The 27245-nt window shown below is 38.6% G+C and overlaps 1 protein-coding gene across 4 annotated transcripts in view; it reads left to right on the top strand.

Moving 5' to 3' along the window:
- The first annotated feature begins 588 nt into the window (after positions 1–588).
- The window catches only part of LOC124170825 (E3 ubiquitin-protein ligase Siah1-like), a 47803-nt gene continuing 21146 nt past the window's right edge, over positions 589–27245 (top strand). The window contains exons 1-4 of one of the 4 annotated variants that reach the window (XM_046549804.1): positions 589–676; positions 2922–3173; positions 20587–20826; positions 22830–23022. In XM_046549804.1, the coding sequence (XP_046405760.1) occupies positions 2924–3173; positions 20587–20826; positions 22830–23022 (683 nt within the window). In that variant the 5' untranslated portion in view covers positions 589–676; positions 2922–2923. Of the gene's footprint in view, positions 1190–2086; positions 2185–2374; positions 2467–2921; positions 3174–20586; positions 20827–22829; positions 23023–27245 lie in introns of those variants that run through there. The other 3 variants (XM_046549803.1, XM_046549805.1, XM_046549802.1) reach the window with 3 other exon arrangements.

Raw genomic sequence — 27245 nt, 5'->3', positions numbered from 1 at the left:
CGTTCTGGCCAGCGCCCCATGGCTACAGATACGAACTTCTCGCGCTATTTCTTTTCGTGTTTTACCTACACTTTCGATGTATGCGACTGAAAAAACACTCTGATTAATTAGATGTATAATTATAAATTAATGGATATTTTTTTTTTTTTACTTTTTCAAATATTTGGGAGGGGCGGCGTCCGAGAGTCCTTATGGGCAAGCCGCCACTGGTCATAAAAGTACACAAGCCTTTCCACCGCGACAAGGTTGTAGCCCAAGTGAAAGGAGAGTGATATTGGCAGCACAAATTTTTCGGGATACTTTTTTTGCTCATTGTACATTGCTGATAATGAAAATAAAAAACATTAGAGATATAACACACTTAATGTTGTAAAGAAATCTGATTTCTTCCATCATCATTTTGATAATATTAGACATTAATATGAAATGAATTAGTACGAATTCTGTATCTAAACTGAAAAATTAGAGTAAAAACTCATGTTTCACTTACGAAACTCCTCTAGGGAATGCATTTATTTATCCTCTTTTTAAATGTACCGCTGCCACGCTAGTAAGCAAAAGCGATTACCGCTTAGTCAGCATATGATTGTTCGGTGGAAGCTGGCGCCGCTGGCGCCACCTAAATGAGCGTCTGGCACTAAGCTCAGAGCGGACCAAGTCACTAAAGCTTTGAAGGGTAGGGACGAATAATAATATACAAAATTGACCATGTCACTGTGTGTTTTATAAAATAGTGATCTTAGAGTAGCTTCGACACTACTATAATGCCTTCGTGATCTACTATTGCTGAGTATTTTGAAGACTACGCATTTATTTTACCTGATTTGGAATGTAAAAGTGCTTAAGTTACATGTGTTGTTTTTTTGTGGTAGTGACAACCCGTTCTTTGCTTATCAGAAACTGTGTTACAAGTTCATAAATTCATCTTAAACAATAAAACCTACAGTTATATAGGACTTGGTGTAGTTTCTGCTTAAGTGTCGATATTAGGCATTAAACCAGCTATATTACTGATAGTTGATTGGTTGACCACAAGTACAGAGATACTTTTACTTAAAGACTTTGACCAAAGATTGGGGTCAATAGCATATGGATCGTAAGTGGTCACGATATACGAATAGACCAGCTAGGTGGTCACCGTATACAAATAGACCAGCTACACGTGCATCGCTGAGACTTAGGATGAAACGTAGGTCAATGCTTATTTTGGAAGGGCTTTGAAAACATTTCTTGTGTGTTTATTAATTGCTAGTAGTAGTCAATTGCACGAATGTCTATATTGTTCGATGTTATCACAAATGGTTTACATGGTATATCAATGATTAATTGTTGGGAGAAAGAGCGGAATAATTGAATTATTCAAATTGGGTATTGAAATCGCAAAATGATTCACGTGCTGTGTATTTATGTTTAGTATCAGAATCATTCACCACCAGTCACTATAAATGATGCCATAATAATTCGAAAATTTCCACATTAGTGTGTAATTGGTTGTGTTTACTTGTCGGCCATACAATCGGTGTACACCTGCCTCACCCGATATTATCTCGTTGTTTACATGTTACGGTGAACTCTACGGAAGTCATGAGTTCGGAATAATCCGATTCTTACGATGTATATACTACGCGTGAAATTTAATGAGTTGGTTTTTATATAAATTTTCTCGTCCTCAAAACATTGCGGAAAATTATCTTGAAACCTTACACGAATTGGCTTGAGACAGTGAATTTAATGAATGCATGTCTCTCATATTGCTGCGAAGTTGTTGATACATCTTATAAATTCTAGATGAATAAAGAGTTAGTGTCTTAGTCGTTAGAGCTCAGTCGTGATTGACAATTCCCGTTGTAAGTGATTTCTAACTATGAGCAGACTCCTGCTTTGCATAAGACGTGTGGATGGATTTTTCATGTAATTAAATTTCATTATTTGTAATGAGGCCTTTGTTGTCGATTCATGGAATATATTTATTTCAATTGCCAAGAGATAATACCTTCTGTCAACAGCATCAATGTGTGATTTACCAATTAAGGGGCCTACATTCATTTGTTGTGTTGTTTCCAGGGAAGTTGAATAATGAAGCCTATTTATCATCGACTACCTCCTTGAGCGTGAAATATCATGATGGATATAAATTCTGCATTTAATGGCGACAGTTTGAAACATTGGCGTCACAATTTTCCGGTAGGATTTCAGCTCATTTTACGGTGTAGCGATAAATGTTTGGCAATGGTACGATTTTTCACTAAAACTTGACATGGCTCTCCTCACGCTGATGATTTAAATTTGCTTAGTTGCATTGTTGATGAAACACCTCGATCAGTTGAGTAATGATAAGAACAATTTTTCATTGTTACATCGCGTTAGTCATTCAGTTGACAGAAACTTTCACCTCAGTGCAGATGTCTAGAACAATATTTTGTTTGCTTCCCTTATTTAGATTGCATTTACTCTTTCCTGCTGAAGGTTACGTATATTTAATCCTCAATCCATAGGCTAGAAATTTAATCGTCATCTCTTCAAGAAAAGAATTAGTTTTTACAGAAACTGTTAGACCCAGCCAGTACACCATGTAGTTAACGTTAAATCAATTTCCCCCCGAATTTTCTGTACTTTATAGTTTAGTGCTATTTTATGAATCAATGTTAAGTGTTATATTTTTTTACTGCTGTATTTTAGAATTTCCTGCTGAATTAAGCGTATTTCACTGTATTATTAGGTTTTGCTTGTAGTTGGCTGGCTATGAATTCGTAAAATCTTAAAGATTACTTACGACGTTAGGGGGATTTAGGATTAATTGCATGTTTAAAAATAGCCCTGCTGTCTGATATGGTTTCATCATTGTATATCAGCTATAGGAGAATTAGGGTTGTTGGAAAACGGTAGCTGTGTTTTGATCTGTTAATTTTCTCGAATTACAGCGATGAACGCGCAGATGCAGCTGCCCCATGTGTCATGTAAAAGGCGAGGAAACCATGGTGGGTCTGTGGCGTCCTCAAACTCTAATCCCGCATCAGCTTCCACTTCGTCTGCGGATCTTGCCAGTCTGTTTGAGTGTCCTGTGTGCTTTGAATATGTCTTGCCTCCAATACTACAGTGTCACAGTGGGCATCTGGTATGTCAGAGTTGCCGGCCTATGCTCTCTTGTTGCCCAACCTGCCGAGGACCTCTTGGTGAGTTTTGCTGTTTTCTACTAACGTTTCAGACCATGTTTAGTATTTAGTATAATTTTTTCTTGTGATCATTTTTTATTTGAGTTTATGTAGCTTTTAGAACATGTGACGGTTACAACTAAAGATTGATATTGTTGGTAAGAATAGAGTTGAGCATCCTGCAGGGTGAACTTCATCATGAATTCATGGATTTGACTTCTTTCCTTCCTTGATTTTGTGATTTATTTTACTATTTTAAAGCATGTCTGCAGAAACCATTTTCATGTGCTATACAGAAGTATAATTTGGAAATTTTGAAGTCTCCTTCTCAGTCAACCTCTATGACTGACAATTTTTCATTATTAATTTCCTATTAGTGATGGTTTTTTGTACAATTTTTATTTTCAAAGTGGTTGCAAGTTGACATTCTCCTCAAATGGCATTGGTCTTTGATAAGTATTGATTTTTGCATCTTATGGATGGTGTGTCGGGGTGAACTTCAGTCAGAGATATAATTATGTATGCCTTAAGGCCTGATTACACAAAACATCAATGCGTATGAGTTAAAGTCTGATTTCATGAATGATTAAGGTGGAATGTAACGGAACATGTGCAAATGTGTAAACCAAATTGGAATAGGTTCTATTTTCTGTATATGCATTTTTACAAGTAGGGTGGTTACATGGTGCATTATGGCATTCATTCTCACATACAATTATTGAGACATTAGCTCGTATGCATTAATGTAACGTGTAACCTGGCCTTTAGAGTAGACCTCTATTGTATTGGGTATATTTTTGTGGCTAAATTGTTCTGCACCATGGGCAATTTTCTTTGTTTTCATCCTTCCATGAAGAATAATGTTTCTGAAGTGTCCAAAGAATTCCAAGAGTTTGTGCTCTGTTTCTGGAACTCCGCCAGCATTATATGCCAGCATGAATCGATGTTTGTCTAGCTTCAGTTATTTACAGTCTCCTCTCATTACTACTCTCTTATTGCCTCCATATCCCTGAGAGAGTCTTCACCATACTCCTCAATGAACTTTCTGCCATTGAAATTCCATAATATTTCTTTATTTCTCCATGCAGTATTTTTAGTCGTCGTCATGTTTCAACCTACCATATAGTATTTCCTTTTGGGTATTTGCCACTCTGTTGCTGAACTCATGGTTTTATTTCCTGGCTTTATCACTTTGGCCATCTTCATTCTCATTTTTAATGATGTACCTAGCTAGTAACCGGGTAAATTTTTTTGGTAATAATAAACTCATTTGGAAAATCCTAAGAATATGTTTTAAGAAAAGCACTGTTTAACAAGTGACAGGTTCAGTGATATAAACACAATCATCCAGGGCCAGCCCTAGCAGGTGCGGGGCTAGGGGCGAACCTTCAGTGCGGGGCCCTTCACTCAAAATATTAAACTCTATACCCCATCTACAAACTCGAGCATTTTGAATCCCTACCACTCTCTGGCTAAGTATGTGTTCCCCTCCCAAATTCAGACTTCGTAATTACGCCGTCGTTCACATAAAAACATTGCACAATAAAAATTACTGCATTATTATTCCTTTTTCATAATATTATTTTTTGTCTAGCATGGACTTAACAATACAGTAATAGTTGAAATTGCATTTTCAAAACTATCGTATATTTTAATTTTTTTTTGCCCGGGGCGGTTGCCCCGCCCTAAGGCCGGCCCTGCAATCATCTGACTTGCTGAAGATTCAAATCCTTCTAAGGAATTCCTAGTGAGAAACGCAACCATGTCCAATTATTTTTTATTTTTTCAATACAGTGGTATATTTTATGCTACTCCTGTAATTCTTTGAATTGATATCTATAGTAATTTATCTGATCGAAGCTTTTATTTGTTAATGTGTGATTTTTCATAGGCTGATGATTACTGATTTTCCTAAAATATAACACAGGCTGACACAGTCAAACCTTAATGTAACGAATTGTATAGGACCGGGAAAATGGCAAGTTTGTTGTCAGGGAGTTCAGTATGTATGCAGACATGCATCGGGGGTTGCTATATCACAGGATGTGCATGGAGGTCATGTAGATTGAAGGTGTGTTATTAGTGTATAGAGCATCCCACATGTAGCTGACAGTATGGGCTCTTATAGAGAATCATTTCCAATGATATTCTCTATGAGTCACCAGATGCATTGTTTCCAAATCTTAGAAACAGCAAATGGCCATTAATTTTCATAATTTCTTATTTAATGTGCTTAATTACGTCAGGTGGTTGCATTGACTATTGCTTTGTGCTGAGTTTATATTGGACATCATTTTTGGTGGAGTGATTCTACTGAGTGATTACTTCAGTCTGGGACTGGAAAAGTATCTTGGCCCAGTCACTTTTTCAGCATAAAAAATATTTAGTTTATGTTTTCAGTCCATTGACTTACCTCATCCAGCAACTTTCTCTCCTCAACAAAAATGTTGACCACTTCCTTATTTCTTTCCCCTTCCATCGTATTGCCTTCTCCTATCTTTCTGCACATCCATACCGTAAAATACAATTGTCTATTTCCATCCTCAGCCATCTAGATGAGCATATACATGTTGTAAAATTCTACCGTCCAGTAGAGCTCTAATCTAAGCTTTTCTGTTCACTCACACATCAGATGCATGGACCACACATGGATGCAAGTCCTGGAAGTTGATTGTTCCATCTCTTAGCTCTTACTTTTCATTAATTTAGAGGTTGAAGGATTTGGGCTAGTATAATTGCAAGCACAGTTGCCTTTTACTACCAGCCTAGTAGGAAATACTTAATGTTCTAAATATGTGTTCAACACAAATGAAGTTCAAATCAGAATCATCAAATCATGCTGGTATTTGTAAAAGTAAGGTTGTTGTATGGATTCTTTGAAGGTGCCAAGAAAAGAGACTGAGGGAGTTATAGGTTGGCTATGATTTTGTGTGCGAAGTGCACTTTACCAAATGAAATTAATGCAGCAATTATTCAATGAAAGTAGGTAATAATAATGAGACGTACAAAGGCCTGATGAAGTCATCTACTCTTTCATCGCAGAAGATGTCTGGAGCCAATGGGTTGGTTGGTACTGAGGTGTAGAGGTTAAACCCCTCATAAAATAAAAGGTTGGTATTTGGTGGAAAGGTCGTGCAATTTAGCTTGCTTGATAACTTGTTGGAATTATACATTCTGAGCTAATGGCTAGCTTTGGAAAATATATTCAGAAGGGCATGTGCTGAATGCAATGAAATCAAATGGAAGGTTTGACATGATGACTGCCACGAAAAAGTGCAGCTGGCAAGTAATTCGGCAAGTTGGGTGCTGGTACTGGCAATCAGTTACAAAAGCACACTTTTACAGGCATAATGGCTTTGCCAGTGCTGAAGAAGATTTCTTATTTTGGGATACAACCTTTCTTATATGAAGACCCAAGTCAACCTGGCTACCTCTACCAGCAATGCGGATGTGTGTGTGAAAATAATCACTGGTGGTGCCCAAGTCAGCAGCAGCACCAGCAATGCTTACGTTTTTATTCTCTCTCACTTGTATCTGGTTGTAAGCAATGGGGGACAGTCATCAACCTAGGAGCACTACCCTGCCACTTACCTTCAAACCACGCTGTAAATGAAGGAAAGATAATTGAATTGCACATAAAGACTTTCTGCTAACTAGCATTATCCCTTCAGTATATGAAATAAGGGAGTAAAATTCCCATAAACACTTTTTGACTTACATAGAGGCCATGTTCAGTCGGATTCAGAAGTATTGTTACGAATAAAGCGGCGTCACTTTCGCTGAAGTTTGGAAATGGAGTTTCGGTATTTTCTATGGTGCGGTAGAAGGGAAATTTGAGCAAAATTCTCACCTCCCACAATATTTTTATTACAACATCATTAAAGGGAAATGTACTGTTAAAGCTGGGTGTTTTCCACGGTAGCATTACGAATTCAGTGGTTCGAACCTGGAGTCAAATTCCAGGAGTAAATGTCCCATGGAAATTAAGATTAACGGATGAAATTAACCAAGGTGATTCACGCCCCTGCAGACGTTGGGCCGTCGGAGTGTTTTCGTTTGGGCTCCATAGTTAGGATTTTCCCCTCTTTAGATTCATATTTGGACTCGTTGCTGACCTCTTGCTAATACAGTGAAAGCCCAGTTTTGCAAGTATGGCATTTTACGAGAATCACATTTTTGCGAGTGATACTGTACTGCCAAATGGCCTATGTTTTACATGTAAAATAAATGGGATTTAGCAAGGTCAAAAAGTTCCTTCCACTGTGTACGCTTGGTTTTACAACAGATATTTCTCGAGGGCGATTTATTAAACTAAAAAGTACAATGTGTGTGTCAGATCTACTACACCTAAAGCCAGTTATGTCCAAGCATTTTTGTGATTTACGGCCTTGAGTATGCTCCGCGCACTCCCATTTTATGTTCTTCATTTGTTATGGGCAGCTATCAATGGGAGGGGAATGGGAGAAAGATGACAGTGGGAGAGGGAGTTAGTTCGCCCCATCTTATTTGGCTGGCTTTGTCTCTATAATATTACAATAGGCTTCATCTTTAGCGTGGAAACTTACTTTGTAGTGGAACCCCCTCTATCTTTTGCCGTGTCTGGTAAGGAAGTTGTGAGCGCATTGCCATAGTTAGATCGGAGCCCTTACATTGACTTTCGACTTCTGGAATGCTAGAGCAAAGTTACCTGTAGCTGTTGCTATGCGGTCATGTATATTTCAATGTTTCATTCATGCATAGGAATGTAGTTTGATCAAGACATCGTCAGCTATTGCCATGTAGGAAAACCACAATTATTACCAAGATAGTAAAGTAACAATCAACCGTAGGTTAGCGAGCGAGGACTCAGCACCGTCAAGTAATCAATTGTAAAAAATTTGTAAAAGCAGAATTACTCTGCTGATAGCAGAAATCCTCTTCTTAGCGACCAATCATAGTGAATCTTCATTATCTCTTCTTCATAATCTCCAAAATTCAGTACAATTCAACGTTTCTCATCATATCAGTAGAACTGTGATGCACTTCTGTGCAATGCCTTAAATTTGTTTGAATGAATGGCTTAACTTAGATGCAGGTTACCCTCAAGGGTTATGTACTATGCGAGCACAATTAAAATATGCTATTTCCAACACCAGATCCTTTGAATCTCTTGGCAAAGATCACAGGCTCCTATATATAGATTGCTATGTCAAAAAAATATTCCGCTCCTAATTTTAAGACGCAGCATATGCTTCTTCGCTAATCCGTTCCCTTTCGGTGCTTTTATCGTAGGTATGTAAACAGCCCAGGGTTATTTTTTTTGGAGGAACTGAAGATTTTGTACAGTAAGTAAAATATTTATTTGATCGCAATTACTATCTACAAAACCCTTAGACTACAGTCTGGCCGGTGAGAGTTGTCCGAGCCACAGATAGTGGTGCGATGATAGCCAAAAGGAGGGGCGGAGAACCCTGCGCCAGCACGGTTTGCAGCCAACCACTGCCCCCAAAATGCATCTCACACCCCCGCCTAGTCATTCAACGTTGTGCATACATGTGGAGCTAAGAAACAAACCTGTAACATCAAAACAAGCCCTTTTTTCGAATCCCCCAAACAAGGGGTTTTTTCTTTGGGTCCCTCTAGGTCGTCGTCCCCTCCGGCTCATTTCTTCTCAGAAGCATTTTGTTTATGTGTAACGTGGGTGTTCCCCTTTCTTACCTGGCTACCTTACACCCTACCCCGAACTACTCTCTGCAGCCAGACTGTATAGAGGGGTGAACTCAATGCACCCGATCCTTTGAGCACAATCCAAGGCAGAGCCTCAGCATTGGCAGAAGAGAGCGATTGAAAAACGTCTACCATCCCGTCAACTGGATGCGCCCAATCACATGGCGATGGAGAGTTGGGATATGCGTAAGGGGTGGAGTTTACTCGCATGGAGGGGTGGAGTGTACTCAGTCTCAGGAGCGTCGTAGTGTTAGGTGGTTTGTGCGAGTGCATCATATCCGGGAAACGTAAATATTTGGACATTAAAATTATAGACGAGTCCGAAAGTAGCTGGACTTTAAAGACTGATATCCGGAGGCAGTTTGGTATCTCGTCATTTATTTAGTTCATAATATTGAAGAAAGATACAATTCATGCAGTAGTGAACGAACTAGGAACACCGAGCAGCCAAAAATATTTGTGGCAAGGGGAACTTCCTCAAATGGAATCTGCACTATTCAAGTGGGTTTGTCAACAAAGGTCTGCAGGACTGGCCATAAATGGTGTGATGTCAAAGAAGAAAGCTGACTACATTTCCAATGGGGAGAAATGCCATGGTGAGAAATATCTTCAACCACCGAATCATGCCGTATTTCAGTGAGTCTTTTGGCCAATTTTCTCAGCTGACTGATGTACTGGTTAAACATTGGAAAACTCGACAAAAGTGATATTGTCGCCATGATGTATTCGCAAAATTATCCAAAATCTTCCACTGCATACCAAACATATTGATTCCAACTAATTATGCTGTTTTTACAGCTTTCTTCGGCGGTCAAAAAATACAAGAATGGGAATAAAATCACCGAAACTGGAGGAATTATTTTATAAAATTGAAAATCCCCTGTTTCCTTCTTTAAATAAGTTGATACTCAAATATATTGTGCCTAATAATGACTCTCTACCAGTTTAACTTCGTTAAATACCACGGAAACAAAAGAAAACCTGTAAATACAAATGATTATGAGACTTGGGTGGGTTTATTCTACTCCTTTGGATATGACGAGAGCTCGGTTTTGCAAGTAATTTCCAAGGGATTATGAGCACTCGTAAAACCGGGCTTCTACTGTATGTGACACCGTATCCGAGTAAGTCTGCACTGTGCACGGTAATTGCTGTGTAGACCTGGGAGGGATCAAATCCATAGTAATCATATGTTTTTCATTTTTTATAAGACTATAAAGGTATCATACTGAAATATATCTATTTGGTAATCTATTGGCCTCACCTTCTGATATCTACCCTGGTAACTTAAGAAAAACAGCATGCCATGCTGTATACCAGTTACAGCATGTATAATGCAGCTATTACATTGGATGATTGAAAAAGTCTTCCGAGGCAGCTTTGTTCTACCACCTTTGTATTTGTCTGCAAAAACAAATGCTATATATTTAGCATAACTTCTGTGAAAGGTACAGGAACAATAAGCATACACCAATGGAAGCATTTGAAGCATTAAATAACCACGATACAGTTTTCTCAGTAATAGGGTAGTTTCCTTCATCAAAGAAAAAGAAAGGCATTGATTGCGATTTGTTATCCACCATTAGTGTATTCATAATAGATATACAAATTATTTGGTTTTAGAAATACCAGTTTAGACGAATGGGAATGGTCAATTTTAATCTCATTTGAAAAAGGCCAGATTGGCGCCCATGCGATGCCACTCCAGGTGACGTCACAGGGACATAGTTTCTATATGAGTAGATAGGAGTTTTTAAATCGTCTGTGATTACCAATGCATGCATGAGGCACAGAGCTCAGGGAAACATGTCTTAATAATCACCTATTAAAACTGCCTAAGGTCGGAAAGTTTCCTTCGTTTGAAAAGGTATTAATAATCCATATTTAAGCCAAGCGCTACCAGCTAGCAGGGTACTGTGCTACCTGCTAGCATCCTGCGTCGTATCAGCGCTCAGAGCCTCGCCCCAAGGTCACCTCACTTGCGGCGGGGGGAACCAGAACGATGTCACACGGGGTTTACCCAGCATTCATACTTAGCCGTCGCGTTTTCGCACGCTTGAAAATTTTCCTTTCTCATTTAATCGCACAAAATAGATACCCTCATTTAAAAATCTAAAAGCGTGAAATACGTACTCCAGGAGTAATAATCTTTCAATTTAGGCAGTAAAAAAATAATAGGAAACCACCTTAGTGTAAGAATTTCTGGCCGAAAATACCAAAATAATAAAATGATCACATAAATGCACGAAGTAATTAAAAAGTGGCTTCGTCAGTTGTGCATTGGGATAATGATTGACAAAGCAATGCTTTGCGTGATGTTTATTCAGTACGGCACTTATAAATTGAATGGATAGTTTGTTATAAAGGTAAGGAAATTTAGTGATGCAAAAAAGTATCGCCTTTTGTCTGGATTTATGCATAAGTTTATTGGATAGAATGTCTCCGTCGCCGCATCAATCCTGTTCTAAGTGTTGACAATGGGATTATTGGCTATTATTTACTCTACCTCCAGTGAAGTGACAATTTGCTATAGCTAGAGTTTATTTGAGCTCCCTAGGTTCTCCATTTATTGAGGTTGCACTGTATTATGTTACGTAGCAGTTTTTAGGATATTATTTAAATTTATCTGTATAGAATGACCTTTATGCATCAACGTGGAGACAATGGACACCCTTATTTTATTCTCCTGGCCATTATTGTCTACTGTAATTTACTGTTCACCGCCTTGCGTGTACAATTGTGAGCGAGCTGTATACAAATAAATAAGTTGTTCATTTCTCCAATGTACAACTATTTTCCTGAGCACATTTGCCATCTTTTCCGACTTCTTCATTCCATCAGACACTTATCTCACATGAAAAAGCTAAAATCTTTGAGCTGTTTTCCATTTTCATTTCTTCCATGTTTTGTATCTACATTGTAACATCCTGGTTGAATGGTCTCTTTGTAAAATGAAATTGCTCTCAATTTAAGTTACTGATTAATAATGCGAGCAGTCTCTGCTGTGTGCTTGATCAAATTGATAGAACTTTAGGCACTTTGTCCCTAGTCCTCTTCTTTAGTGTAACCATAGTAACTTGTATTTTCCAGAAATCGTATAGCTTTCCTCCCATATCATGCACAGGAACCATCTGATTCAATAATATACATTACACTCCTGATTATCCGGGCTAGTGATAGGGAGAGACGGCACGAATAATCGGAACACACAGATTACCCACATTACACACAGGTAACCATCTTACAATGAAATTTCTTTCAGTTTGCACAATGGAATTATTTTCGAAAAGGATCATGCCGTCCACCTCTTTTCAACTTTTTCCCCTTTTCGAATCCAAACAATACCTTGGCAACACAGCATACACAAGTTGCATGTCTTAAAATGTAACCCCACCTATGCATCAAACACATTAACAAAAAGAGTTTGTAGTCAGACGTTACAAGGAACAGTATCATATAATGTGCCTTAAGGGTAAGGATAATACATTTTGGAGCACAAGATGCATTCCCCACTCCACAAATTTGATTCTACTGGTAGAGGTAACCTGCTGATTCTGGGGACCCAAGGGTTCAAGTATTGCACAAGAGTGAGGGAAATGCCACAGAAGTATTAATGCTGCAGCTGATGATTGCTACTATTCAAATGATAACCTGAGATTTTTCTATCACAGGATCCCATAATTATTCTTTCTAGCTGTTCATGCACTTGACCTTTCTCTTCTCCCTAATTTCTTATTGGTAATAATATTTATCACTTTCCCACCATCATCTCCTTTGTTATCTCCTGTGTTCATATGTATGTTGCTTCAATACTTACTATTTTCTCGATTTTTATTAGAGATGTGCGAATAGTATCCGCAAATACTCGAATACCTCGAATACTAGAAAGTATTCGATATTCAAGGTCTCGAATAGTTATGCGAAAAGTACCGCCTCGAATACATCGAATACTTAGAATTTCGCGTCGTACACTGTCGCATGCATGTCTTTGGTAGTTGACTCGGAAAAATGTTGAGAACTCTAGTCTTTTAGTGCATGCAGCACCATTTTAGGCAAGTTGACGAACTAGATCAAATTCGCGGGTTAGAGTGGTGAAAAGAGTTCGACGTGGGGAACCTAAATTGATCCGGGTGAATAAATCCGAAAATCCCTGGTTTCCCCCACCAGGAAAACCTCAGTGCCGTGGGATAGTAACTACGTAGCACAATTCCCAAAATCCGCTTCCCCCTCCATCCATCAGCCCTCGGCCCCACCTCCGACCCTTTCCTCCCCTTCGAAATCAAACAAAAGGCCACAGCTCGCGCAGGTTTCGTATAAATGAGACGAAGTGTTTACCGTGTGTCATTTATAATAATATGAACAGGCACTTAGTTGGAATCTTTTCCAGGAGATAAACTACCATAGGGAGAAACTCAGTGCCATGGGATAGTAGCATTGGCGCGTTTCCCACGATCTGCTATCCCCCTCCATTCAGCACTCGCCTCACCCACTGACGCTTTCCTCTTCTCCGAAATCAAACAAAAGTTCCTCGCTCACGCAGGGATCGTATTACGAAGACCTTAGCTTCAAAAAAAATATCAAGTTACACGAGAACAATAAAGACGTGTCTCACGCCCCTCTTTTCTAACCCACTGACCTTTTTCTGCCTACCTGTTTCGAAGATCCCCATTTTTGGAGGTCAACTGCTGCATGAGTAACGTGGGATAGTTACATTAGCGCATTTCCCAAGACCTGCTATCCCCCTCCATTCAGCACTAGCCCCCTCTCTGAGGCTTTCCTCTTCTCCGAAATAAAAAAAAGGTCCCAGCTCGCGCAGGGATTATATTACGAAGACCTTAGCTTCGAAAAAAACATCAAGTTACATGAGAACAAAAGAAATGTGTTTCGCACCCCCCCCCTTTTCTCATCCTCTGACCTTTTTCAGCCTACCTGCTTCTAAGTTTCCAGTTTCTGGAGGTCAACTGCTGCATGAATCACCTATTAGCCCAAAAGGTGTCTAACACTGACTTTTGGCAATTGATATTACACCTTTGTTGGATTGAAATATTAGTAATCTGCACGTAATTTAAAAAAGAACAAGACCAAACGCGACGAATTTCTGACTTTATTTAAGCATTTTACGCGAGGAAATAAATGTCAAAGTTGGATGGAGACTTGGCATTCTGGCGAGACTCGATATGAGCAGCAGAGCTTCTTGGAAGTTGATGCAGTATTTTTTTCCGAAAACATATCAAGTTACAATTTATGAGTGGTGCTATAAATCTTTATTGTTACAGTCCCAGACGAAGGGATATTTTCTCAGGATATTTGGTTTCTCCCTGATAGCAATTCGAATCCATCTTCTTATCTCCTGAAAACTTCCAAAGATGGACTGAAAATAATTGAAGAAAATCCGGTGGAGAAGCGTGTGTATTTTGCAAAACGCCTCAGATTGACCACTAGCACTTGGCAGCCGGAGTGGGGGTAAAGCGATGTTAGTTCAGTTAATTATATGCCCAATTGTTTCCATAAAATTAAAATATTCCATTAATCAGCTAAATTCCTGTTCGAATCCTTTAAAGGAAATCAAAATTACTCCCCAAAATCTTGTGTTGCCTGCTGCATAGGCAACTGAGTCAAACATTCCAGCATTCATTGTTTAGTATTCGAGGTATTCGAATATTTGAGCAATGATTTAATATTCGAATTCAATATTCGAGTTCGAGAAATCTGCTATTCGACCCATCTCTAATTTTTATCTAACCTTTACTTTTTATGGTTGATGTTTCTTTACAAAGATTTTATTTGATGATGTCTTTGGAGGGCTGTGCAGCAGAATGCCTCTGATAGTGGATGTGGTTCTGTTTTTGCCAGGATTCAGCAATGACAGGGTGAAAGCCTTGGGGAAAAATGCCATAATAATATGATAGCATTTAATGACTCGTTTTGTTTCTTCTCCAATTGAAACTTCATCATATTAAAATCTGTGACATTACTTTGATCAATTTTCCATACACATATGTAATATTTTTTGTACAATATTTATTTTTTTATATATTTAAAAAAATATTTTTTATATTTTTTTTACTCGAAAAACAATCATTTTTTATATTTATGCATTTGCTATTTCTCTTTTTAGTGTAAGTGTTGTATGTCCTGAATCAAGACCGTGCTGTTTAATGTAACAGTAATTTGCCTAGTAGTAAGCTGCTTCGGTGTCTAGAAGCTCATTTCATGATTGGCTCTTTTGTGTCTTATTTTCATTCTTTGGTGCTTGAGAACCAATGTGAAAAGCAAGAAGATTTTGTCTCTGCACCATTTGATTGTCATGTCAGTGTGAGGTTAAAAGCTGTCTGTCTGGCTAGATGTGTAGCAATAATTTAGTGTAATAATTGGTCATTCATTGGTTTAGTTTGATTAATACACTCCTGGAAACTTCTTGATGTGCCCAGAGTGTGTTGCAAAGTTCTTAGGGAAAGAGTAACGCTGAGGAAAATTAAGGAGAAGTAAGGCAATTAAAGTAAGGTTGTAGTGGTTTAGGAGTCTTGAAATTTGTTGTTGTCCTTGTTAATCTTATGTTTTAATGCCCTGTTATCATAAGGTAATAAATGTCTGAGAAACTGAGGAGCCGTAAATCACAATCGTAGGCCAGGAAAATGGAATTATTATGAGGTATGCATTGATTGCATTTGTCCGTTTAACACATATTCTTATCAAGCAACCACCAAAAGTGCTTTCAGGTGTGTTTTTATGCCAGTATTAAATGGTACGTCAGCATTTTCTTACAGCTGTACCTTCATTCACTTAATCTTATGCAAGTGAATGTATATACCCTTGAATGAGATGCAAAACTGTAGATAATGGGTAGTGAGCTCGTAGAAGTCATTGACTAATGCAAATGGGGTTTTAATTAGTTGTCTCATTGTCTGCTTCAGATTTTCTTTAAGTATGTGAGTGGAGGATGAGTGTCAGTGAATTTATGGAGGATCAAAAGCGTTTAAAAATAGGTTTTTTGTCATTTTAAGAAGTATCTTCTTCCAAGTTTTCTCATCACTATCAATGATAGTTCTGACCAATCATTTTAGCATCATTGTCAAGAAAATTATTTGAGTTGATATCTCTCATGAACAAGTGCTCAAAATCCTATACATGAACATTCATTCCACAATTGTAAATTTTGAACTAATGCCTTTTTATGCAACATTTTTAAAGCATTTTGTCTGGTCTCATTTTCATTGAAGTTGCGGCACTAAAGCATAGTTTTGGCCTAAAATACACTTGAGTGGCTGTCAACCATGGGGTTCAAATTATAGCCTAATCCATTTCAGGATGCAATGAGTTAGCCACCCTTGTTTGCATTCATTCTTTGAAAGCACATTGTTATTGCTTTCAATATCCTGAATTTGTCTTAAATCACTCTTGAAGACAATTCTTGTTACTGTACCTATAAATTTTTAAATTTAAGTGTTGGTTTACATTAAATTCTCACCAAGAAATAGTGGAAAGTTCCTCAAAACCTGCTCAAGTTTTTCCCCTCCTACCTTTATCTTGAGTCTCACCCTCGCTCACGATACTTTACAAAACCCCTTGACCTTGGTCTTCTTGTGATTAATCCTCATCCTATACTCCTCACAATGATCCTCTTAATGCATCCACTAGAGCCTGCAATCCCCTCGCTGACTGGCTAATCAACACCACTTCATCTGCAAACCTCTTTAATTTTTAACATCATTCCTCCCACTTTTACTCCAGCTTCCAACTCATCCCATGCTTCTCTCACCATCTCCTCAGTATACTCATTAAACAAGATATTTTTTCATTTCTTCGAAAATGATGGATAGGTAAATGCCTCCTCGTACTTTCTCCGGAATAGTACGAATTCCTTCCCCTTTGATGTCTAATTACACTACAAACAAGTAATTTGAGGAAATTTGGAGCCAAATTTGTGTTTCCCATAATCATCAGTTGAGACCTCTTGAGAAGCGATGCAGGGATAAAATATAGATTAACCCAGTTAACCCAGCCTCCGAGGAATGAATTCCCTCTGAGAAATGAACACACTTGGGAAACAAAACAGCTACAGAAAAAGGAACACCTATTCAAAATATCTGGGCATTTGAATCGTTCAGCAGTGAAACTTTTCATTTTCGTGGACGGAGGGGAATGGTAGAAGGGTTGGGGCTCGGTCGTCTATGACGCACTTCGGTGGCCTTGGATGGTCTGCATTGTAACTTCCATCTGTTTTGACCACAATACACTTGCTGGAGTAATCTGCAGTTCAGAATACTTCTTGGTGAGCATACCTCTTGGAGCAAATATGCCGCATGTGTGCAGTGCAGACATGATCAGTGAACAGGGATTTACAGAGAACTGTCCATTTTCGAACAGGCTCATTTCAGTGAACAGTTCGTTTTGGCAGTTAGGTTCTTTTCTCTAGTGTTAAGGAGGTCAATCCTATGGTATTCAATTTCTACAAGTGACCTTGATAGAAAGGATGAATATTAAGGGCAAGCATATTTTTAAATAAGGGAAAGTTAAAATAATCTATAAAGTGCCATTTCCTGTGCATTTTTACAATGTGTACTTGCATTCAGTTTACAGACAGTATGCCGCCATGTTGAATTTCTGTTTTGCCCCTGTCTCTTTCTGTCAGTGAATCTGGGCTTTTCTGGGCTTATTTCAACCAGCTTCAAAACTTTCCCACTCCCATTTTCTCCTCACATAGTTTTGATTTTTAAATAATTTCTTCTTTTATCTTAGTTTTCTTGGTTTGCTTAGCTGCCATTTCTTTTCCATAGTTTCCTATTGGCATTATATGATAATTTTGGGTGGAATTATATTTGCTTTGAATCTGTCATTCAAAATGCAGTATTTTAGCGGCAACTGCTCCCTGAGATAATCTCTGGTATTCATCATCTACTATTTCCTTTTTTAGATTCCTGTAATAAACCATAGTGCTGCCTTTAATTTTCTATGCATGCTCTTCTACATCTCTTTCCTATTTATCCTCACTGAGTCATCCTGTTTGATCCATGATGTCCGCTCTTCCTCACTTATGCTTCATCCTCTCTTTGATGGTGATTTTAACATATCCTCTTCAAGGTTTAGCCTTCTCTCTTCAGTTGGTATCATAAATCTATATCCTTTCAAACATTGTTTGAGTTTTAAGTACATATTTGAAGATCTCTGCTTCTCACATAAAATGTCGCCTTGAAGAGGAATCTTTCAGTTTGTTTGGTTATTTTTCCTCTTTATTTTCTTCAAATCAGGAGACCTTTGTTGCTTCAGTACTGGACTGCCATCTTGCATTGTAATCAGGTTCTGAGCTATCCTGAAAATTCCAGCACTCTTGTGCTAAAACATTGCAGGTGACTCCTGTAAGAGTTATCACCATGGCTAGTCCCAGTATACTTAAAATCCAGCACTCTAGCAAATGAGGAAGTGGTTGAAATTGCAGCAAGATTTTGCCTGGAAGGATAAACAAATTACATAGCGAGAAAAACAAGCAAGAGAAACAACGAAGAGGGAGTAAATCAGGGGAAAAAAATAAGCATAAGAAGTGTTGCCATCCAAACAAGCACATCAAGACTCTTCTATGTCCGTGCCTAAAATAAAAATCCGTGGATAAACCATTGACTGAATTTTAATGTTCCTCACATAAGTTTCCCCCGAATTTCATCACTTTCTCATCGCATACTGACTTGCGTTCCACCTGCAAATGGCTCTTTTTATATCAATAAAAATGTTTCTACGTAATGAAAGATATTTTTATCTGTATGTCATGAAATTAAATTTCAATTGCGCAATCCTAAACACAATTAACAACATTTAGAACAGCATTTGTGTCATGTGTGATGAGTTATGGGAACATAACGAGACGACTGCTCAGCAAGAGGAAGGGTTGGGCAGCAGAAACACACAAAGGATAGGTGTAGGGAAAGGAGCGTGCTCCCCCCGTCTTTTAATCATTGAGGCTATGAATGAGGGAATCAATGACAAACATGTCAGGTCTTGCTATTTTGTGACCTCATTGCCTTCGAGGCGAAGCCAGGTGACCTATGTAATGTATACAGTTGGCATTTCAAGTTCCGCATCTTCTTGTTTGATGGTACTGATGCCATGCCTGTTTCTTCGAAAATTGTACTGTTTGAACAATGTTGAGTATTGGTATAGTCTTGCTATAACTCATCCAATCGCTGAAAACTATCGAGACATCTTCAGGTCCATTAAGTCACTCACCCGGCATTTGTTCTACAGAAACAGATAATCGAAGCAAACAAGATGAAATGATCCGTGGTTGAGATGGGGTAGGGATTAAACACGCTTCCGTTGTTCTCGTGCAACTTGATATTTTCCTTCGGGGTGATGGAGAGCCGAGGGTGTTTTTTTTAATTTGCGACAGTCATTTTTGATGTGGTTGTTATCCAAGGGCATTGAGATTCTCCTGATGGTTGTTCAATCTCTTTGAAAGAGTCACACTATGTGCCTGTAGTATTTTGCTGTAAAACTTTCTGTGGCTAAAATTCTGTTGCATAACCCCTTCAAGAGCTTTTAAACAAAATGGTTCATGAGTAGGACAAGCATTGCAGTGCAATGGTGCATGTTTTATTTTAATTTTAATTTCTGAATAATGCTCGAGATACTGTTCGGACAATGCTAAAAGTGCAAGAACATTGCATCGCCGTCCAGTTGTGAGCTATCCTGAAAATTTCAGTGCTCTAGCTAATAGAAAATAGGTCAAATTTGAGTAGCAATTTCTTGTGTTATTTGCCCCTGGTGGGGCAATGAAATGTCAGTGAAGTAAATTGTGTAAAAAATATGTTAATATGTGTAATGAGGGTTGCCGTCCATCCAAGGGCATCAAAAATCTACATCCATGCCTGCTTGTATCATAAAATCAAGCCTTCTGAGGTAAAGAACATGGGGAAGCAATCCCCAGCTTTCATTAATTTTTATGGACTATGCACTGGTAGTGTCCTTAATGATCTTTATTTTCCAAATATAATTATAATGCCTCTCCCTTGAGCCAGTGTTAATTTTTTTGCCCACTGAAATTTTTTTTCTGCTAATTTCCCTGTATATATTTTCATTGTTAGACTATTGAACCATTGCAATGCCGACAATGAAAGGCTTTAAAGTTGTCTGGTTCAGTTTGATCAAGTTTGTTTTCCATGCAAATCATTCTGTCAGTACTGGTGTGGCTTTAATGTGGTTTGCAGGAGTTACTTGAGCCTGCTGTGTCGCGGTGGAAAATTTTTAGCTCAGTTGTAGAAACTAGCATTTCGTAAATTTGTGATTCATTTTTTTTCTGGGATTTGAAAGCATAAATATTGGTTGCCAAAGAAAATAATAATCCTTGGAAATAAAACTTCCTGGTTTGCACGAGGGCCTAATGGCAGAAGCAGCTGCAGCTGACAATACTGGATAATATAACTGCCTATTTTGAACCCAGTATTGTAGGGTACAGCTGTTTCTGCGATTAGGCACTTGTGAAAAACAGGAAGTTTTACTTCCATGGATTATTATTTTCTTTGGCAACTGCTATTTGCAACTCGGCAACTGCTCTCAGATCCCTGGAAAAATGAATCATCATTTTAAGAAATTCTAGTCAACAATTTAATGGAACAATTTGTTTTTCAAATGGTACCAAAACATCCTATTTTTGATGTAAGCGGTAGTAATTTTCTAGAGTGTTTTTCCTTGTCTCATAATTTTAATGGATATAATATTTTAACTTTTTATTTTTCAGGCAATATCAGAAACCTTGCTATGGAGAAAGTGGCGAGTACAGTCATGTTCCCTTGCAAATTTGCCAGTTCTGGCTGCAAACTTTCCTTACTACATACGGAAAAAATAGAACACGAAGAAGTATGTGAGTTCAGGCCATATCTCTGTCCCTGCCCTGGCGCATTGTGTAAATGGGAGGGGTCACTTGAGCAAGTGATGCCCCACCTCTTAATGTCCCACAAATCAATCACCACTCTTCAGGGTAAGTGATTTTGTTGCACGTGACTTGTATGCGTATGTGTGTCGTTTTTGCCCTCAGTATATTCTTCTATGCACATGATAATGCTTTCTGTTTGCTCTGTGGCTTTAGGCTGCGACAACTATCCACTGAAAAATAAATTATTTGTTATTTGCCTAGCTCCTGGATTTGGGGGGGAGGGAGGAGAAAAGAGGGAGGGAGCAGAAGAGAGGATTGGTGATCACAGCAAGTGCATTGTATTTAGCCTGGTTTGAAGGCTTGTCGCAACAAGATATGGGTCAATTCCCTAGTTCTCACCTCAATGCTGGTGGCATTTTTGGGGAGTATTTCTATGAAGGAAAGAGTAAGGTATTGGTCAAAAGTTATGTTGTGTAAGCTATTGTGTTGGGGGTAAGGCTTAATGAATGGGGGGGACCTGGTGGAGTGGTAGTGGTTATTAATGTGGATAGATGCAGAAATGGTGCCTTCTCCAATGTAATAGGATGGGCAGAAATAACAGGAAAACAGGAAAGGTTGTAGACCTCTGAGAAAGGTATCATGCCACTCTGTTTTGCCTAGCTCTTCATGCTTTTGTAGCCCTTAAAGTTGGGGGATTGAGTTTCTTGAAACTATTGCTCGTATTTCAAGCTTATTTTAAAACATCAATAAAGGTGAAGCTATTTCTCTAGGACCCCTCGTGCTACATGAAAAATTCCGTGTTAGATTTTTGTTAATTTATAACACTCATTTTCATGTGCAGTCCTGGATTCCTTGCAGGGAACCTTTCTCGAGTTAAGGTCTTAGTTCTTTTTTAATCTCATGCACATTACTAGTATTTACATCCAATAAAGGCACAGTTTCAATTGTTAAAAGCCATTGTTAAATACTTTTGGGCCTAATAGGAGACTCATGTAGCAGTTGGCCTCCAGAAATGGGAGCATTGTGGCGGTTGGGGAGGAGACGGTCAGTTGGCAGGGGTGAAAGGGGCAGGGGTGAAACATGTTTTGATTTTTCTGGTGTAACTTGGTATTTTCCTTTGAAGCTAATCATTTGTGGTCTCTGTAACATGAACCTTGTGGGAGCTATGATCTGGGGTGTTCGGAGAATATTGTGTGGTCCCGGAGAGGAGAAAAGAATGAGAGCGGTGGCTGATAGGTGGGAGATATCTAATTTTGGGGAATGTGCGATTCTGTCGCTATCCTATGTCCCTGAGCTTCCCCTGATGGTAATGCCATCTCTTGGGAATGATACACACTATGTAATGGTTGTATTTTGCTTTAATTGATCTACCAAAAGAAGTATGTACCCAAGTCGTAGTATTACATTTTTTCTATTCATTGTGAACTCATGATGCATTAATTTTCCCTCAAAAAAATAAACAACTTTTTTATATAAACTGATCTAAAATAAGTATATTTATGGCCTCCTTATAAAGTAATCAGGTGAAAATGTGATTAATAGCATTTATTATTACCAAAGTAATTGTTACAGAGGCAGTATTCTCTCGAAGCGTGTGCTTTGTTACAAATAGTTGCAACACTCACAGCATTCTAAGCTTTTAACTGACTTAAATATTTTATTCTAGTAATGGTATAATAGGTGATGCCATTGGATTGGTGATTGTAAGTGAATGACTATCATTAATGTTTTTTTACCTTGATAGATAAGGTATCATCCTCACTAGTACTAGTACGTAGTTGCACGATGTTCTTGGTAATTGTGAAAAATGTTCTTCCATGTCTTTCAACCTCTCTGTGGCATTCTCTTAAAATGAAAATTGGAAAGTGATGTCTAGCTCGGCTAATTTTTTAGTCACCATAAACAGAAATTAGTGATAGTTAATATCAATTTTTATGATCTTTTTGAGTGAAGTCCTCCCATTGTGATTTGAAGAATACTTTTTGACCCAGTTACACCCGGGGTAAATCCTAATATGAGGTTGATTTCTTAAATGGCTTTTGTATACATAGTACATTGTAATAGTTGATTGACTACTTTAAAATTAGCATGTAATATTTACTTTACAGGTGAGGATATTGTATTCCTGGCCACAGATATTAACCTCCCTGGGGCTGTGGACTGGGTAATGATGCAGTCATGTTTTAATAACCACTTTATGCTAGTTTTGGAGAAACAGGAAAAAATAGAAGGTTTCCAGCAATTTTTTGCTATTGTGCAGCTAATAGGCTCAAGAAAACAGGCAGAGAGTTTTGCTTATCGGTAAGTCTTTAGTAGTTGTTTCTGAACTCTCAGATTTACAATGTGTAGATGACTAGCCATGTGCCATACAAATTAATTGTGTATACATATTGTAATGGTTCAAACCGTGAGAGCCGCCCGATCGACTCCCGTTCGATCTCCACCGGACATGTGATCATAAATTCCCCAAAATACAATAATGCCCCTACTTTGGCTTACCTTTTCAGGGCCCCAAATCAGGTCCCCCACTCGAACGCGCCCACGCGCACACTCACTCACAAATGGACTGAAGGCACTTGTGGCAATGGCAAATAATAGCAAATTCCATAAAATCCTTTTTACAACTGATTTTAATGAACTAAGTGGCATCGATCCAAAATTTTACACATGAGAAAAAAATATTACCCCAATCACAAATGACAACTCTTCGTCAATAATTCAACGGCGTCACCTCCGACATGAAATTTAACCACACGTCTTCTCCTTCAAAATACCAATAGCACTTCACAAATAATTATTACATAAAGACAATTATCTTTTCCAATGACAAATTCACTAATTCGGATGGATCAATGAACAAATGTGATGGTGTTGAGTGAAACTCACAAGAGTTGCGTTTCATGGCAATTATGAAATCAAAAATAAGTTAGTTCAAATGGCCACCCGTCTCAAATCAGGGCTCAATGATACGCCAAGTAACTACCAAAGATGCACAATTATTGCTCTATCTTCTCTATGCGAGCACCCAAATCTTGCAGGGCCGTGACGAAAGACCAGTCGTTCGCCCGTCATTTACAGAGCGAAGGTCAACAGCGCATTCACTAGGGCCTTAAATGGAGAGTTCACTAGGGACTTTTGGAGGGGAACAATCTGGATTGCAAAGGAATTTTACGGTGTTGGGAAATTCCAAGCTTACGTCCTTCCTTGATGTCCAAGCCACCCCTCGCCAGTCGTCCATGTGCATGAAACTACGTCCACCTGCTGAAGTTGGGCTGCCACTGCTTGTCACTGCAGTCACAATTCAACTTGATAAGTGCCAGCCCATATGAGAGAGAGAGAGAGCTAGACCTCGCGTCTTCGCCTTTTATCACTTCTCTTCTACCCATGAACACCTCCGATTCACCCACTAACGCCCTCTTTCACACAATTTAGAGGCGGGTTTTCGAATGCTTTCCGGGAGAGAACCACAACGTCGCCTCTCCCGGAAATCCAACTTAACACTTTTTCACTGCATTTCACTTTTGTAACACAAATATTATACATTTAAACATAAAATTAACACTCCACTCAGATATTTTGTGCCGCTTTTCACTCCCCGATGCCAAAATGCGAGTGTGCGCGCAGACGTAAACCAGCCGCGATTATATTAATTTACGCGTCGGGCCGACTACGATCCGTACCGTTACAATATATTGACCTAAAAGTTCTCTCTTCACAGAGGGCATAGTGTATTATGTATTATTTTGGTGTCAATGATATGATTGTAGGGAAGTGAAAGTGATCATAATATTCTGCTTAATTGTGGCAGACAGTTTGCAATCTCATTCAGCCCATGCATGACTCCACAGAGTGGAAAAGAAGTTAAAATCATCTACCTCATATCCAGGCACATCTGTTCTCCCCTGCATCTTATCCTGCAGAATGTAACACTGCATTGCAATTTTGCATTAACACACGACCGCTCAGTTTATCCACGGTATTGCAGTACCAGCGTGTTGAGCAGTTTATTGTTGAGGTTATAAGAAATGTGACAGTGAAGCATGTGAATAACTTGTCAATTCCAGTAACAATTTAAGCTACGTCGTAGAATACAGAATATATTGAGAACTGACTCACAAGTTACAAGAAATTAACGGATGATGTCGTCTGAGGATGAGGGAGTTTCCCCTATTGATCCTGATGGTAGGCAGTATGTATATTGTGCTCCAAGCATATTCTGCTCGGCCCTTCAAAATCAACATCGACCACTACTGTTTTCAGTGAACGTCTGTTCGCGGCAATATTTCTGCCAAAAAAGAATAGATTAGACCCAGATGGGGTAAAAATGTTGAATGTTGAATCAAAACTTGGAGAAAGAACCAGTGGCTGCCTGATGTAATGTAACATATTGGTCGATCATGCATTCTTTAACTTGTTATTTAAACTTTTTTGCTTGGCAAATAAAATTATGGAGACGACCTTAAGTTTTTTTTATACAGCTTTCTTGCTAATTTACATATTTAGTGAAATTAATCTCATTCACTTCTTGCGGTTGTTCATTTAAATTTTCCAATAATTCAGATAATAAGAGTTCATCCTTGGAACCGAGTATTAAGAACCAAGAACCAATGGGGGAGAACTGGACCGGTACCGAGAACCGAAAAAATTTAAGAACCGACTCATCCTTAGTTTGGGCATATTTTAATTGGGTCATTCTCCAATTGCTACTGCACCAAAATCATCTTGTAAGTGCCTTTATAATGGACTTTAAGGGCTATGAGAGATTGCATAATGTCAGAGGGGAATTTACCTTTGTTGATTCTGATTGTTGCCTCTTCCCATGATTAAGCTTTCGAACTCCAAAATTCCTTTTCAGTGAGAGATAACAGAATACATACTGTGGTACAAATGCACATTGCTTCAAAATAGGGATCAGCATAATGTGCTGGTATGAAATAAAGTTGGATTACCATGAAACAGATATTCAACACCTTGTTTCTGTATATACGGGCACCAACAGCAACCACATGCAATAATTGTGACAGTTTGACCTTTCATCTGGTTGGGTTACAATGGTATTCACTCTCTGTTGCAACATGTTGCTCTAAGTTACCTAAGGTGACAGTTGTGGCTACATTATTGTAGAAAAGGAACCGATCCTTTTATTTTATGAGGTTTATTAAGAGAAGTAGGGATGGACGGATCCAGGATTTTTTCAGATCCAGATCGGATACTTGATTTCCATGTTGGATCTTCTGACATTTTTGGATCCAAATGCATTTTTAATTGCCTGCTATAAAGCAAAGTAATTATTCATGTTTCTTCTGGTTACATATGATCAAAGGAATGCTAATTTGATTTTAAACTGATTAAAAATCATTTTTGTAAGATTTCCAATTATTTGACAATACAATGGAACTTGGTTAGTAGATTCCTCTTCAGCAAGTTTTCCTCCTTAATACAGCAATTTCTCTTGTCCGGATACCATCCTAACAAAATACAGATGAAACTACCGTAAAAGCGTGTGTAAGGGGCACACACGTGTTAGAGGCGCACCCCTATTTTGAGCATCGAAGCTATAAAGAAAAAACATTTTGCGGCATTTTTTTTATCCTATCGCGTAGTGTTGCAGACGTATGCCTGGAATTTTGACAGTTATCGTAATTTCATCTTTCAATACTAATTGAAAGGTGAAATTTTTATAACTGCGGCGGTAATAGTGGCATAAGAGGGAGTAGAAAGAGTTCCGATCCTCTCTTCGCATACGCCGTTGCTCTGCGATGCATGTCCTACTCACGAACAATTTTGTTTAAAAGCTCTCGCAGGAGTATTGCAATAGAATTGCACCTAAACCCCCCCCCCCTCCCCAGCCTTGGAAAATTTTAAGGCAAAACACGACAGGCACATAGCATGAACCTTCCCAAGAGATTGGACAAAAATCGGGGCAATTTCAGAATCTTAGGATAATAACCACCTCGTAGATTAAACGGAACCACACTCGGCCCTCCATCAGCCAATGCCTCTGCCATTTTTTTTCCTTTCCGAGACCCCACAGGAAAATATCAAGTTACAGGGGAACAATGGAAACATGTTTCATCCCTACCCCATCCCAACAATTGACCTTTTCCGGTCAACCAGGTTCAATTCTCCTAGTTTCTGGAGGCCAAATGCTAGGTGAGTCACCTACTGAGCTCGAAGATATCTCGATATCTTTCAGCAATTGTATGACACGCACGAGGTTCTAAAAAGAATGAGACCTAATGCAACGTATATCTGACAGCGTTTTTTAAGCTCTAATTGATTGACACAAAGATTTATAGTTAAAACAAGGCTACTAATATTCAAAATAGTCCAAACATCACAATATCGGAAGAAACAAGTGTAGCATAAGCGCATTCAAACAAGACGAGACGGACTGCAAACTTCAGGCAGCGCAAACTGGGTATATCACATTGCTGCGCCTTCGCCCCTTCGCTTTGAAGGCAATGACGCCACATGCAAGTTCGGACGTGTTTTTCCCTTTCTCCTTCGCCCCTAGCCTCGTT

This window comes from Ischnura elegans, chromosome X, assembly GCF_921293095.1.
Source record: "Ischnura elegans chromosome X, ioIscEleg1.1, whole genome shotgun sequence".
NCBI lineage: Eukaryota > Metazoa > Arthropoda > Insecta > Odonata > Coenagrionidae > Ischnura > Ischnura elegans.
The sequence above is the reverse complement of the archived record's forward strand: the minus strand, read 5'-3'. Positions and strand labels throughout refer to the sequence as shown.